We start from the raw sequence: 14,735 nt of genomic DNA, 5'->3' as shown, positions 1-14,735 counted from the left end.
TGATGGCATCAGGTGAGGGAGCCCTCGTGGCCCGGCCCTCTCCTCTGAACAGCACTGCACGGAGACTGCACTGGGACACAGGAGTCCCTGGGGGCCCTTCCTGGAGTTGGGTGTTTCCCTCTCCCCACCTAGGGCAGCCTTCAGAAGGTCCTGTGTCCCCAAGGGCACAAGGAGTGGAGTTGGGAGGGGAGGAGGTCCCTGGGGAGGAAGTGATGTCTTCAAGCTTGGGGTCTTGTCCTGTGAGTTCTCCCTGTCACTTCTGGTCTCGCCACAGTGCCACCCACCTCATGGTGCGGCCACAGCAGAACCAGCACCATACTCTGAAGACTACTGACCCCCAGCACTGTCTGCTCAATAAACCTTTCTCTCCTCTCTCTCCCTCCCTCCTCATCACACTGGGGATTAAATCCAAGGAGCCCTGAGCTCTATCTCCAGCTCTTTTGAGACAGGATCTTTCTAAGTTCCCTAGGCTGGCCTCAAACTTGAGATCCCCTGCCTCAGCCTCCTGAATAGCAGGGATCACAGGCATGTTCCACCATGCCCAGTTATGAGCTCATTTCTGTGTCTTGTCTTTTTTTTTTTTTTTAATTTCTGTGTCTTTTCTATCAGTTGGGTGCTGAGTGGGGTTTAGTTTGAACCCTGAGTCTCCTAAGTGATTCTGATGAATGTAGCACATGAAACCCTTGAACCCGGGTTCCCCACTACCCGGGGGGCTGATCTCGGCACCCCCTTCTTCCTCTGTCTCAGGGTGATTGCACCAAGCTGAGGGACGCTCCGGTGCCATCCTAAGGAGGGCCCCGAGGCTCTGCCCTTCTCATGTGAAAGTGTGCGTGTGTTTCTCCAGGTGGGAGGAGAAGCCCACGGGTCTATCTCACCATGGCCCTCAGCACACAGCCAGGGCAGGGGTGGTGTGAATTCAGGACCCGCTGGGCAGTCTCAGGCATCCTGGGCACTGTGGGGTGCTGAGCAGTGCCCCTGGCTTCCGCCCTCTCCGTGCCAGCAGCGGCCCAGCTGGGACAACCACAGGTGTCCCCCAGCCTCCCGTAGGGTCCCTGGGAGCGGACAGCCCCGGGGGCTGAGGAGCCCACTCTAGGGAACCGATTTTATTATTCTTTTCTACTTGAAGGCGGAGCCCAGAGAGGAGCTTGTTCCTTTTAACTGCAGCCCTCTAGGAACGGGTCCCTTGACATCGTACAGGGGCACAGCCGGCCTGTATGAGGGGCAGAGCCGCAGGGGCCTTCCCTGGTCCCTAGAGACTCCGCGCATCCTTGTACAAGCTCTCGATCTCTGCTTGATATATCTTCACCACAGCCGCCCTCTTTCGTCTTGAGGTGACTCCTGGGTGATGGGAGGAGTCCTTAGCGGGCCACACAGGAGCTCGGAGCCCAAGTCCTCAGGGGCTGAGTCCATGTCAGGGGTCCAGAGGGACCAGGGTGGCTGGAGATTTGCCTAGGAACCAGCGGAAGGGAACTGGGGGCCATAGCCCATGCCAGAACACCCCAACAATTCCCACCTGCCACAGCGACCACTTCAGGCACAGCAGCCTTCACTGTATGAGATAGTGGACGAAAAGCATGGGTGCCTGGTGTGATGGCACTCGTGGTGACACTGGCCTGTCATCCTAGCACTCAGGAGGCTGAGGCAGGATTGCTGCAAGTTTGAGGCCAGGCTGGGCTACACAGCAAGAGCTCATCTCAAAAACAAAACAAAACGTACCGGTCACAGGAGTGAGGCCCCATCCCGGAGGTCAGGGTTTTAGACTCCTTTGACACTAGCATATAGGGGCCTCGTAGCCCAAAATCAGGGTGGAATCTGGGGGGATCGTGGTGGGCAGCACGTCTTCCAGGAGAGAGGAAAGAGCTAGGGTCTCGGCCCTGCGACCTGTGTGCAGTGGAACTGAATGTGTTTTGCTGAACAAGGACAGCCGGGCGACGCTGAGCAGGGAGCAATTGACTGACCAGGCCCCCTCGCCACTCACCAAGCTCCCCGCTGCTCACTGAGAAGTCCGTGTCCAGCAAGGCCCACTTGACGACCCTGGCGCTCTCTGAGGTTGCCTTGGCGTTCACGGCCTCCATGCCTTTGCTGATGAACTCGGCAATGATGGGGTCGTCATTGTGGGCAATGTCCATCAGCCTGGTGGCCTGGCTCCCCAGGCCCCGGCACAGCTCCACGGTCTCGCTGCTCAGCGCCATGCGGGGCTCCCCGGCCTCCCAGTTCACCTGGTACTGCGGAGGGCTCAGGGTCAGGGCAGCCGGTGCTGCCTCTGTCCCCACCCCAGCACCCTATGCAGGCTCCCAGAGCCCGCAGGCCCCTCAGGTGGGGACAATTCCCACCCCCAGTCGACCAGGTCACCCCTCCTCTCCGAGCCTCGGTTCCCTCCCATCCAACCCCCAGTGTCCAGGCCACGAGGCCCAAGGCAGCCCGCACACCTTCAGCGTGAGGAGGGCACACAGGTAGGGGGCGCCCTGGCCCATCACCATGACGTAGCGGACAGTGGGGATGTAGGTCTTCACCCGCTCCTCGATGGGGTTCAGGTTGATCATCTTCCCTGAACTCAGCGTGATGATGTCTGCATGCAGGAAGGGGATGTGTTGCTGCTTATGGGGGCCAGGGTGGGGCCGGGGTGGGGAACACTGTCGTAAAGGGGTCCCTTCCTCCTCGTTGGACTGGAGCCCTCACTTGGCCTTGTACTGTGTTCAACCTGCGCTGCTGTCCACAGCAGCCATGTGGGCCCCAGCCCTCTTTTGCTCACCCTTGATGTTGCCCCTGATGTAGAGAAAGTTGTCGACATCCAAGAAGCCCAGGTCCCCCGTGCGCAGCCAGCCGTAGCAGTCTGTCTTCTTCATGGTGCCCTTGTTGTTGCTGAGATACCCCATGAAGATGTTCCGGCCCCAGATGCTGATGCTCCCAATCCCTCCTCATCTTCCTCCTTCACCTTGGTGCAGATGTTGAGAAGCCCCTTCCCACAGCTGGGGGCAGGAGGGGGCCCTGAGACTCAGCCAGATGCTCTCCACCAGGGTAGGGACGCCCCCGCCCCAAGTTCCCGCAAAGCCGCTCGTGCCCTAAGTGTTCCTGGATTCCCCTCAGCTCCCACAGGACATGAACCCACAGGTGACAAGACAAGCGCCTGGCTGGGCTCAGGTCGGAGCCAAGCACAGGGCAGACATGGATGCAGCACACCTGGCCCTTGGCCACCTGGGCCCACACGCCAGCGTGGGCACAGGGTGACACTTTTTGGGGAAACAGACTGCTGTCAGGGGACAGAGCAGAGGGCACAGGGGCCTGGACTGTGTCCTGGGACCCCAGGACCCCACACACCAGCCCTGCTTTTTCCTGAGCTGTCTGGAGACAGGGATGGGGGGCCGAAAACTGGCCCCGCGTCAGCCATGGTGGCGCACGCCTGTCGTCCCAGCATTCTGGGAGACTGAGGCAGGGGGACTGCAGGTTTGAGCATGGTCTGGGCAACTCAGCAACTTAGCAAAACCGTGTCTCAAAAAATAAAAAAGGTGGGCCAGGGATTTAGCTCAGTGGTTTCGCCGCCTCCTGTGCAAGCGCAAGGACCCGAGTTCGATCCCTGGTACCAAAAAACTAAAATAAAATAAAAATAAAAAAGGCTGCGGATGGAGCTCACTGCGAAGGGTCTGGGTTCAATCCTCAGTACAGAAAACCTGACCCCGGCCAACACATAGGATGCAGGATGCTCTGGCCCAAATTAAAGATTCCTAAACCGGGTCTTTAATCCTTTGGGAGGGGATCAGGGGTCAGATGAGTCAGGAGGGTGAAGCCCCTGTGACAGGATTAGTGTCCTTATTACAGATCCCAGAGAGCCCTGGCTGTCTTTCTGTGGCAAATGAGGACTCAGTGAGAAGGCTGCCACTTGCAAGTCCAGTGACAGAAATGACTGATTAGGACTAAGACCCTGAAGAGCTGTCAGGAGGCTACTGGAGGCAGCACAGGGCACGGTCCAGGCCAAACCACAGAGTGTCCCTGCAGGCCTGTATGAGCAGCCGAGGTCAGGGCCTCAACCCCGACACCCTGATGAACTAACGTGCAAGTTAGCCCCAACAGAGGACTGGCACATTAGGACTTCTGCCAGCCAGTGAGCTGCCTGGAAATCCCCACTCAAAACCTCTCCTTGCCAGGCAGAGCGGCCCATGCCTGACATACCTACCGGCCCTCTGGAGGCTGAAGCAGGAGGATCATGAGTTTGAGCCCAGCCTGGGCAACTAAATTACTTAGTGAGACCCTGTCTCAGAACAAGAAGGGCTGGGGGAGAAGCTCAGTGGTAGAGTGCTTGCCTCACTTGCATGAGCCCCTGGGGTTAAGTACAGTAACATACACCTGCAGATGGGAGACCACCTCTCCTCCACTGGCCTGACGAGACGCGGAAGGTATGAATGGTGCCTGCCAAATCCACAGCCTTGTGTAGCCCCTGCCCTGCCCCGAACAAGGCTGACCTTCGTGATTCATCAGGTGTGGCAAATGACCAAGTGTCACTTCTGACATGATATCCTTTTCTTTTTTTTAAGAGTAGGAAAATGGATTGGGGAATAGGAGTGGGAAATAAGAATAGCTCCTGGGAGACCGGAGGGGTCCTGGATGGGTTGCAAACAAGCACACTTCTGAAAAGAAGTTTTATAGGGCAAAGTCACGAGGGATGGGTACAATGTGGGTCAAAACTATAATCAACCAATAAGATTGCAAGGATAGTCGCTTAGGTAATATTGACTCCATAGTAACAGGTCCATGGATGACATCATTGACCTTGGCCGATAATCTGTAGTCTTAGCCTTAGTGCTCTTAGTGGGTGATGACATTGTATCCTAACTTAGGCATCAGATCAAATAAGGCCCCTAGTTAAATGAAAATGTTAGGCTGGGCATAGTGGCACAGGCCTGTCATGCCAGTACTCTGGGAGGCTGAGGCAGGAGGGTTGCAAGTTTGAGCCCAGCCTGGGCAAGTTAGAGACTTAGCAAGACCTTGTCTCTTAAAAAAAAAAAAAAATATTGAGGGCTGGGGATTTAGCTCAGTGGTTTTGCCCCCTGCTGGGCAAGTGCAAGGAAGGATCCAAGTTCGATCCCTGGTACCAAAAATATATATATATTGAAGGGCTGGGGATTTAGCTCAGTGGTTCCTGCAAGCACAAGGTCCCAAGTTCGATCCCTGGTACCAGAAAAAAAAATTTGAAAAGGGCTAGGGATGTAGCTCGGTGTGAAGGCCCTGGGTTCCATCCCTAGTACCATTAAAAAAAAAAAAAAGGGCCGGGAATTTAGCTCAGTGGTTTCACCACCTGCTGTGCAAGCGCAAGGACCCGAGTTTGATCCCCGTTACCAAAAAAAAAAAAGCAAAATGTTTGTTACCTTACACTCTTAGTGGCAGATCCTTTGCACACAGCAGCAGATAAAGTTATGGGGTGGGTTTTTTTGTTTGTTTTTTTGGAGTTTTTTTTGTTTTTGTTTCTGTTTTTGAGGCAGGGTCTCACTATGTAGTCCAGACTGGCCTCAAACTCACAGTGATCCTCCTGCCTCAGCCTCCAGAGTGTTGAGGTTACCGCCTTGGGCCTCCATGCCCAGCTAGCAGCAGATAAATCAATACAGTGGTTCTCACAAGAAAAACCACGGTGTCCAAATAATTGTCCTTCCGTCAAAATCCTTTTGCAAATCCAAACACTGATCCAAAAGGGCTTCTGGTTGTTCCCACAGAGGTTCCCTGTCACGCGCTCTGGGCCCTTTGCCCCTGGGGAACAGCCAGGCGGGGTGATGGTTGCACCCAGGTGAGGACGGAGGGTCCCTGATGGCTGGCCCCGCCCTGCTGTCCCTCCCACCCTGGGCCCTGCCCACCTCAGCAGCCGGAAGTCCTGGCGGGTGGCGAGCGTGTGGACGCCTGTGCACTCGGACAGCCCGTAGAGCTCGTACATAGGGACGTCGAGGCTGAGGAAGATGTCCAGCGTGGCCCTGGGCAGCCCTGCGCCCATGCTGAAGAACTGTTTGCAGCGGCCCAGGCCCAGCAGCTTGCGAGCGCGGCTGAAGGTCAGCTTCTTGGCCAGGCGGAAGCTCAGCGAAGAATGCAGGTCCCTTGCGAAACAGAACGCAAAGGCCCAGCATGGCCACGTGGCCTGGGGACTCCCCGCCACGCCGCCCAGTCCCCCGGCCCGGCCTCACCCGAACATGCGCTTCTTGTTGGTGTTCAGCCCCACGTCCATGGCCCAGGCGTCCACGCGCCTGCACAGTGCCGTGGCCGCCAGCTGCCTGGTCCTGAGCCCATCCATCACCCTGTCCCACATCCACGGGGTGCCTGCGAACGTGGTGGGCTGCACCTCCCGCAGCAGGTCCGTCAGGTAACCCTGCAGGCCAGACAGTGGGACGCAGGGTCGGGGTATGGTGACCAGCGGGGCTGCACGGGGTCCCCCGCCACCCGGAGAGATGCAGGGCGGGCAGCCACACTACATGGCCAGCTCAGCTCAGGGGTCCGTGCCCAGCCTGTCCCACAGCTCCGGGGGGCAGGAGAGAAGGGGAGGTGAAGGCATGGGGGACAGAGGGGGACAGAGGGGAAGAGAGAGATGAAGAGAAACAGTGGAGAGAGGGGAAGAGGAAGAACGAGACAGAAAGAGACAAAAAGAAGCAGAGAAAAGGGGAAAGGGGGAGAAAGGAGGGGAGGGAAAAAGAGGGAGGAAGAACACAGTGAGACAGAGGGAGAGAAGGACACAGAGACAAAGCCACACAAAGCACAAAGTGAGAGACAGGGAAGGAAGTGGGTGGAATCAAGTCTGGTTGTGTCGCTGTTACCAGAAGGGATCCCGCAACGATCCCAACCAAAATACCGGTAAGCAAGGACAGAGAGCAGGCTGTGCTTGGAGCTCCCCCAACGGCCTGTGCTCCTCAAGCTCTCGGCTGTGAGGGGCTTGTGCACAGGCTCTTTACAAACTAAGGCTCCATGTGTAAGGAGATGGAAGTGCTAACTGCCCTGACTTCTCACTGAGCATTGTACATGTGTATCAGACGCACTCTGTATTCCGTAAATGTGTTCTATGTCAATTAAAAAGAAAAAATTTGAATTAGATGCCAAAAAAATCAACGGTGGTGGGCACAAACCTATAATCCTAGTACTTGGGAGGCTAAGGCAGGAGGATCACTGTGAATTTGAGGTCAACGGAGGCCATATAGTGCAGCTCTGGTGAGTGCTTGCCTAGCATGTGCAAAGGCCCTGGGTTCGTCCCCAGCACCAAAAAAAGAATACTGTTTCATGCCACGTGAAAATGATGTGAATTTCTAACACATTCATGTCTGTAAAATTTTGGCTTTTTAAAAATTTTGTGGCACTGCAGAGGGAACCCAGGCCCTCACCCAAGCCAGACAAGTGCTCACCTCCAAGATGCACCCCAGCCCCATGGCCTTTTTTATTTTTTTCAATGAGACCTTTGCGGAAGTTCTTCTCTTCCTAATGCCTATACAACTCGGGAAGCCCGAGTTCTCTACTACCTGGCCTCTGGAATGACGGGCTGTTAAATGATCAGAAGCAGGGCCAGGGATTTAGCTCAGTGGTTCCGCTGCTTGCCTCGAAAGTGGAAGGACCCGAGTTCGATCCCCAGTACCAAAAAAAAAAAAAAAAATCAGAAGCAAGCACTCACTGTGACTATTCCTGCTCAACAGGCAGCTCGTGACTTTCTACATTCAGAGTGATCCCTGTGTGTGACTGTGGTTTTACCATGTAGGTTGTTGTCCTGGGTGCTAATTTTTTGGTAGTAAACTCAAGCAACAAAAAAATTCATCGTGTTAAATTGCTTTGCTGCTGATGTTTTGATTTTTTTTTTTTGGTACTGGGGATCGAACTTGGGACCTTGCGCTTGTCAGGCAGGCCCCGGAAGCACTGAGCTAAATCCCCAGCCCCTGCTGTTGTTGTTTTGAGACAGGGTCTTGTTATGTGGCCCAGGGTGGTGTTGAATTCCTGGGCTCAATGATCCTCCTGCTTCAGCCTCCCCAGTAGCTGGGACTGTAGACATGCATCACCCCACCTGGTTAACCTTAACCATTTCCAGCTGTACAGTTCAGCAGCATCGAGTGCATCCCTCGGCTGTGCCGGCCCCGCCGCCCACCTCCAGGACTTTCCACCTCCCCAGCTGAGCTCTGTCCCAGGAAGCGCTGACCGCCCCCCGCCCCCAGCCTGGCACCGTCCTCCTTCCTGTCCCTGTGGATCTGACCACACTGGGCCTCCTGGGGGTGGGGCCCTGCGCTGCGTGTCCTCCTGTGTCTGCCGCAGCTCCCTGAGCAGCGCAGCCTCAAAGTCCATCCAGGCTGTAGCAGTGCCAGGGCTTTATTTGTTTTTTTCTTTTCAATTTCTTTCTTTCTTTTTTTTTAGTACTACAGATGGAACCCCAGGGTCTTCACATTGAACTCCATCCCAGCCCTTTTTGTATTTTTTTATTTTGAGACAGCATCTCTCTCACTTGCTAAATTGCCCAGGCAGAGCTGGAATTTACGATCCTCCTGCCTCAGCTTCCCAGAGTGCTGGGATGGTAGATAAGTGCCACAGCCAGCTAATTCCTTCCTCTGAAGGCTGAGAGCTGTGCCAGTGTGTGGACCACACTGTGGTACCTGCACAGCTTTCCACAGATGCCTGACTCGTGTCCAGTCTGCTTTTAATGGCTCCATTTAGCTTCCCTGCATTTGCCGTTTCCCCTTGTTGGGGTTTGGATACAGACGTTCCCTCAAGGCCTCGTGTGCTCAGAGGTGGCGCATGTAGAAGGTGACTGCACTAGAGGGCGCCACTGCTGACCTGCTGTCAGGGTTACTGGGACTGTTTGAGGAAAGGCACTGTCTCCCCAGCACCACGCTTCCGTCTCTGCTTCCTGACAGCCATGGTGTGAGCAGCTTTTCCTCCGACAGGCCCCTCTGCCTTCCTGTTTCTGCCTTGGAGCCAGCCAACCATGGACTCTAACTGCACCAGCATAAAGCTTTCCTCACCGGGTGTGGTGGCTCACACCTGCAACCCCAGCACTTGGGAGGCTGAGGCAGGAGGATCACCAGGATCAAGACCAGCCTGAGCTACATAGTGAGTTCAAGGCCACACCCTGTCTCAAAATAAATAAATAAATGAATAATAAAATTTAAAAACTATCAATCAATCAATAAACATCTCTTCCTTAAATCGTGGGTGTCAGGTATTTCAGCAATGAGAAAAGTCAGCCCCTAGTGGTGGGGGGGGCACTGCATGCCGTCCCAGGGTAACAGTTCACATCTGTTTCACCTGCTTTGCCTCACAGATGGGGAAACTGAGGCCCAGACAGGAACGAAAGGAGACTGCACAGCCAGTGGAGTGCAGGGTGGGGATTCCTGTTGTGGAGTAAGCACCGGCTCTGGCGGTACTCACAGCGCCAGGTGGGTGCGGGGCCTCACCCAGGCTCTTGGCCTCCTGGGGGGAGAAGTAGAATGCAGCCCCCACGGCGATGGCCAGCCACATGTGGAAGATCTGAGCGCAGATGTAGCTGAGCGGCAGGTAGCTCACCAGCACCTCCTGCCTGGCGGGGGGACACTTGTAGCACAGGCTCTGCACGGTGGCTGCCGTGGTCCAGGTGATCTGCAGGGACCCAGTGGTCAGCTGCAGCCTCTGCACCGCCAGCTGGGGACAGAGCAGGGCCAGTCACCCCCGACCCGGTGGGACGTTCACATTGTCGTGGCTGAGCATTATGACTTTGGGGGGACCTGTGGCCCCCAGGCTGTTGACCAAGGTGCAGCACTGATTGGGCTTCTGGGAGTCGATGACGTGGTCCAGTGTCTCATCTGAGATGTCACTGCCAAGATCCAGGAAACTTTGCCACTGCCGAGAGGCCAGGAGTGGGCCTGGGGACAGAGCTGAACTGGAAGCCCCCGGGTCCCAGTGGCCTTGGCTCCGGCCGGGGGCCCAGTGGGGCTGCACATATCGAGTACTGCACGATCACCTTGAGGTGCTTCAGGGAGCCCTGGATCCGGAGGACACGAGGCGCTCAACGTGGACTGCGGGGAACCGGGCCGAGGTGGCAAGGGGACCCTAATCCTTTTTGTTTGTTTTCAGTGCTGGGAATGGAGCCCAGGACTTTGCGTGTCCTGAGCAAGTGCTCACCACCGAGCTACACCCCAGGCTCTTTATAAATTTTATCTGGAGATTGGGCCTCAATGAGTTGCCCGAGCTGGGTTCAGACTTGCAATGCCCCTGCCCGAAGCCTTCTACCCAGTGTCGTTTCTTCCCCCGTCTTGCTAAGTCACTAAGGTGTGCAGGCTGGGCTTGAACTTGGGACCTTCTTGCTTCAGCCTTCCAGACCACAGGGATTACAGATGGGCACCACCACAAGGTTCTTCCTAATGGGGTAAAACACACAATTGAACCATGTTTGACCATTTTGAAGGGTTTTTTGGTTTGTTTTTGAGACAAGGTCTCACTATGGAGCCCAGGCTGGCCTCAAACTCTCAGTGATCCTCCTGCCTCAGCCTCCTGAGTACTAGGATGACAGGTGTGCAGCACCACGCTCAGCTCTTCTTTTCTCTGTGAGGTGTGGTCCCTGCCTTGGCTGTGCTGTGCCCTCTTGTCTCCTCGGCCTGAGTGTCTCTCACCTGGACGATCTTCTGAAGCTGTTTATCAGTGTCCACCACCAACACGTTTATCTCAGAGTTCTTGGCAATGATCTGGCAGGCTTTCGGGGTGGCAGTGGACAAGATGCCGACAGAGAAGCCTCTGAAAGCAGAATCCAGGAGCTCAAGGCCTGCAGCGAGTGCTTCTGGAAACTGAGAGGCTCAGGAGTCCCCAACAACCGGACACCCACAGTGTGCCCTGTTTGAAGGTGGGGCTCAGGGACATCTGGGGTCTGGGTCCTGCCCAGAAGGCTTCCCCCATGATCTGGACAGGTGGAGGGAGTGCTCAGTGCTGGGGAATCTTGAGGACTGGAAGGGCCTTCTGGAGAAGAGGGTAAGGGGGCTGGGCTTCACTAGATGTATAGGAGTTCACTGGGGGAACCAATGTCTAGGGAGAAGGGTGAACTGAGTGTGCTCAGGCCTGGGCTAGGGATGAATCCCACTGAGAAGACTAAACTGGATTGGGCTCAGCGCCTGCCCTGGGGACTCAGCAATGAGACTCCAACTATCTCCAAAAGGGCCAGGCTGGAGGCATCCTGCCTTGGCATGCTTTGGGGAGACAGACTCTCCTTACCCTGCCATGATGGCCCCGATGTTGGCGATCACTCACTCCTCTGAGTTGAGTCCCAGGATGCCCATGGCGTGAAAGCGCTCCAGGCCCAGCTGCCAGAGGGACACCCTTATGAGGGACAGAGGGACTTGGCCACCACCGCCCCATCCTGCCTTCAGCTGGGGTGAGAACCCTGGCTTCCCTCTGGTCTGTGGTATATTAAAATTTTTTTTTCATTTTTATTAGATAAAATCTTGGGCTGGGCACGGTGTCACAATCCTGTAATCCCAGCACTTGGGAGGCTGAGGCAGGAGGATCACTGCAAGTTCCAAGCCAGCCTGGGCTCCATAGCGAGACCCTGTCTCAAAAAGCATCCCGGGAACTCCAGTTCGTTCCCACACGTGTTTGTGTGACCCTGACCATCCAGGATGGTGCACATCTAGCCCCCACTTGCTTGTCGCTGGCAGAAGTGATCTGAATTCAGGGGCCATCTCTCCCTTCCACTCTGTACTGTCATATACAACTACCCACCTGCTGTTTGCTCACCCAACAGGTGTCTCAGCCCCAACAGACCCCGATGAAGCTGCTTACGTCACTCCCCTCCAACCCCCAAGTCAGCTCCCTCCACTACAGTTGTTCCCGTCAGTCCATGGCCCTCCACCCTTTGAGTCTGCACGACTCCACCTGCTCCACCCCAGTGCCCCACCTCGTCTCCACAGCCGCAGCACCGCATCAGATCCTCCCCCTCTGCCCTCAGCCCCCCACGGCTCCCAGCTCCCTGGGCCAAAGCCCAGGTCCTCCCTGCAGCCCACAGAACTCTGGCCTGCCCGTCTCCCCCCTGCCTCCCCTTCTCCCTCTCTGCCCCTCGCTTCCACTGCTCCAGCCACACGGGCTGCCCCGCCACACACTTTATTTTCCTCCGGGTTACATTACTGTCTCAAAGATCTTACATGTTTATTGTTATTGTTGAGAAAAGGACCCACTATGTAGCCCAGGCTGGCCTTGAACTCTTGGTGATCCTCCTGCCTCAGCCTCCTGAGTGCTGGCATGACAGGTTTATTTATTTTGACTGGGCAAGTCATCTGAGGTCTCTTATTCCCTATACTAATCTGAAAAATGGGCATTCATTCAGTTCACAAACACCAGAGCAGGAGCTGTAGTAGAATAAGGCAGGCCCAGCTTCCTGCCCTCCTGGAGCTGACCGCCTAGACAGTGAACATGCTCCCAGGTAGCAGTGAAGGCTGGGCGAAGTTTTTTATTTCGCAGTGGTAGGGACTGAACCCAGGGCCTTGAATATGCTAGGCAAGTGCTGTGCCACTGAGCCACACCGCCAGCCCCTGGGTGGAGGAGGGTCAAGGAGCTGTGACAGGAGGAGAAAAGAGGGGTGTGGGTTCTGAGCACCTCACTATGGATGTGCCATCAGAAAAGAAAAAGAGGCCATCACCGTGTAAGAATGACACCAAGCTGGGCATGGAGGTGCACTCCAGTCATCCCAGCACTCAGGAGGCTGAGGCAGGAGGATTGCTGTGAGTTTGAGGCCAGCCTGGGCTACATAGCAAGGCTCTGTCTCAAATGACCAAATTGCAGAGCTGTCTGACTGGGTCAACCACCGAGTCCTTGCTGCAAATCTGCAAGCTAAGTGGTCTTAAATATGAATAATTTGTTGATAGCACTTATATTTATTTGCAAATAATATGTTTTTGTCAATATAATTTATTTATCTATTTGTTATTTAACTTATACATAACATGTTATACTAAATGTATTATGCAAGTATCAAAAGCCAGGGATTTAGCTCAGTGGTTCTGCTGCCTGCCTCGCATGCACAAGGTCCTGAGTTTGATCCCAGATACCAAAAAAAAACAACCCAGAAAAGTATCAAATGTATGAGATTAATATGTAAACAGCAGATACATTTCAGATACGTTTTAAACATTGTACATTTACAGATATGTATCATAGTAACAATTTATTTTATATATGTATCATGTAAAGCATGTGTTTTATACATTATACTTATTTTATATGCAAAACTCTCTTACATATGGGGAAACTGAGCAGCAGAGAGGCAAAGTAATTTGTACAAGAACCCGTGGCTTACAGCAGGGCTGGGATTCGAACCCATGAACACACAAGTTCCACCTCTAAATCTGGTTCTCAGGAATCGTGAAGAACAGATAGGATACGCAGCGCCGTAAGAAGGCAGTGCTACACAGGAGTTTAAACGGGAGGGAGGGCCGGGAAGCGGGGAGTACGCGCAGGCGCACAAAGATGAGCACGGCACCGGAGCGGGAAGGGGGGGGTGGACACTGAAAACGAGACCCACGCAGGCGCAGGAGAGGACGGCCACAGAAGTGCGCAGGCGCAGGAGGTGAGCGGGAAAGAACCCCGAAAGGCGCGCAGGCGCAGGAGCGTCCCCGGAGAGGCGCAGGCGCAGGCCGCTCGAGCGGTACCTTGAGGAAGCCCTTGGCAGCGCGGCGACACAGTTCATAGTACTCGCCGTAGGTGAGCAGGTGCCAGTGGTTCCTGCGCTTGGTGCCGAGCGCGATGTAGTTGGCGTACTTTACGGCCAAGTGCATGACCATGTCGTGCACGGTGAGCGGCGTCTCCTGGTCACTCGAGTTCCTGCCCAGCCGTAGCCTCACCTCGCCGGCTCGCTCTGTGGTCCAGTAGCTGCCGGGGTGGGGGTGGGGATCAGCGCCTACCGGGACCCATGGTGGGGGGGGACTGGAACGAGACAGGGACGGGGAGAGGGGCACAGAGGGGTGGCCCTGGTGGGGACAGGGAGAGACCTGGGGTCGGAGAGCGAGAGGAAGCAGGTGACAAAGGGGGAAGATGGAGACGCGCAGGGAAGTGCAGAGAACAGGGACAGGTGACAGACGCGTTGCCCTGGGAGAGGCGATCAGGAGTCACCTCCAGCAAGCAGAGTTCAGGCACGGAACCGCAGGGCCCAGACGCCTCTGGCAACGCTGCTCACCTGCAACCCATGTCCCCAGATCCCGGCCACGCAGAGGGACACGTTCCCTCCCGTCTGCCCTCTCCCGGACGACCTGCCCTGAAGGGACAGTGGTACCTCAAGGGTTCCAGCAATGGCTGAGCCCACTCTGCCCCAGTCTCGAGGGTTCTCCCACCCAGGGACCCAGGGATGCCCGACCTCTGGTTCTCTGAGTGCAGAACGCTGCCTTTTGATGAGCTCTGACTCCCATCCGAGGGCATGGTATCCATAGTGCCTTTGCTTCCTGTCTCACCGCCACAGGGACATCCAGTTTGCAGGTGACAGATAGTCACCCTAATAGCGGTCCAGCATGTGAAGAGTAGGAGGTGACTGGCCAGGAGGAGGAGGATTCCCACCTAGTCATGGGGTGGTTAGGGAAGGCTTGGACGGGAGGCAGGAGCCTGTTGGGAGAGGGAGTAAGGTGATAAAGGTCACTGGGGCTGGGCTGGAAGGACAGGGGGAGCATAGAAGGGAATGGGGTAAAGTGGAGGATAGTGTTGTTTTCTAGCCCCTTCTATGCCCATCTCCCACCCAGCATGCTGCCTGGTTCCCGCCTAGAGGAGCTGGAACATATACAGCCTCCAGGCCC

The 14,735-nt window shown here is 55.5% G+C and overlaps 2 protein-coding genes across 4 annotated transcripts in view; one reads left to right on the top strand and one right to left on the bottom strand.

Annotated features, from left to right (window-relative positions):
* Positions 1-556: 556 nt before the first annotated feature.
* LOC101712836 (long-chain-fatty-acid--CoA ligase ACSBG2-like) lies at positions 557-14,479 on the bottom strand. The gene is given in 14 exon segments (XM_087201337.1): positions 557-1,338; positions 1,979-2,225; positions 2,430-2,569; positions 2,753-2,917; positions 2,920-2,969; positions 5,841-6,074; positions 6,162-6,343; positions 9,367-9,573; positions 9,664-9,836; positions 9,913-9,955; positions 10,584-10,704; positions 11,176-11,264; positions 13,605-13,824; positions 14,306-14,479. Coding segments are annotated over 14 exon segments (2,031 nt in total). The 5' UTR covers positions 14,377-14,479; the 3' UTR covers positions 557-1,249.
* Rfx2 (regulatory factor X2) overlaps positions 13,522-14,735 on the top strand; it is a 121,046-nt gene continuing 119,832 nt past the window's right edge. For 2 of the 3 annotated variants that reach the window (XM_021245288.2, XM_021245284.2), the window contains exon 1: positions 13,522-13,656. The gene's annotated coding sequence lies outside the window, so the exon portion shown is untranslated. Of the gene's footprint in view, positions 13,747-14,735 lie in introns of all 3 variants that reach the window. The other variant, XM_087201328.1, reaches the window with a different exon arrangement.

Source organism: Heterocephalus glaber, unplaced genomic scaffold (assembly GCF_053883595.1).
Source record: "Heterocephalus glaber isolate CG9 unplaced genomic scaffold, H.glaber_assembly_v1.0 deba00001760, whole genome shotgun sequence".
NCBI lineage: Eukaryota > Metazoa > Chordata > Mammalia > Rodentia > Bathyergidae > Heterocephalus > Heterocephalus glaber.
This window is presented reverse-complemented; position numbering and strand designations above follow the sequence as displayed.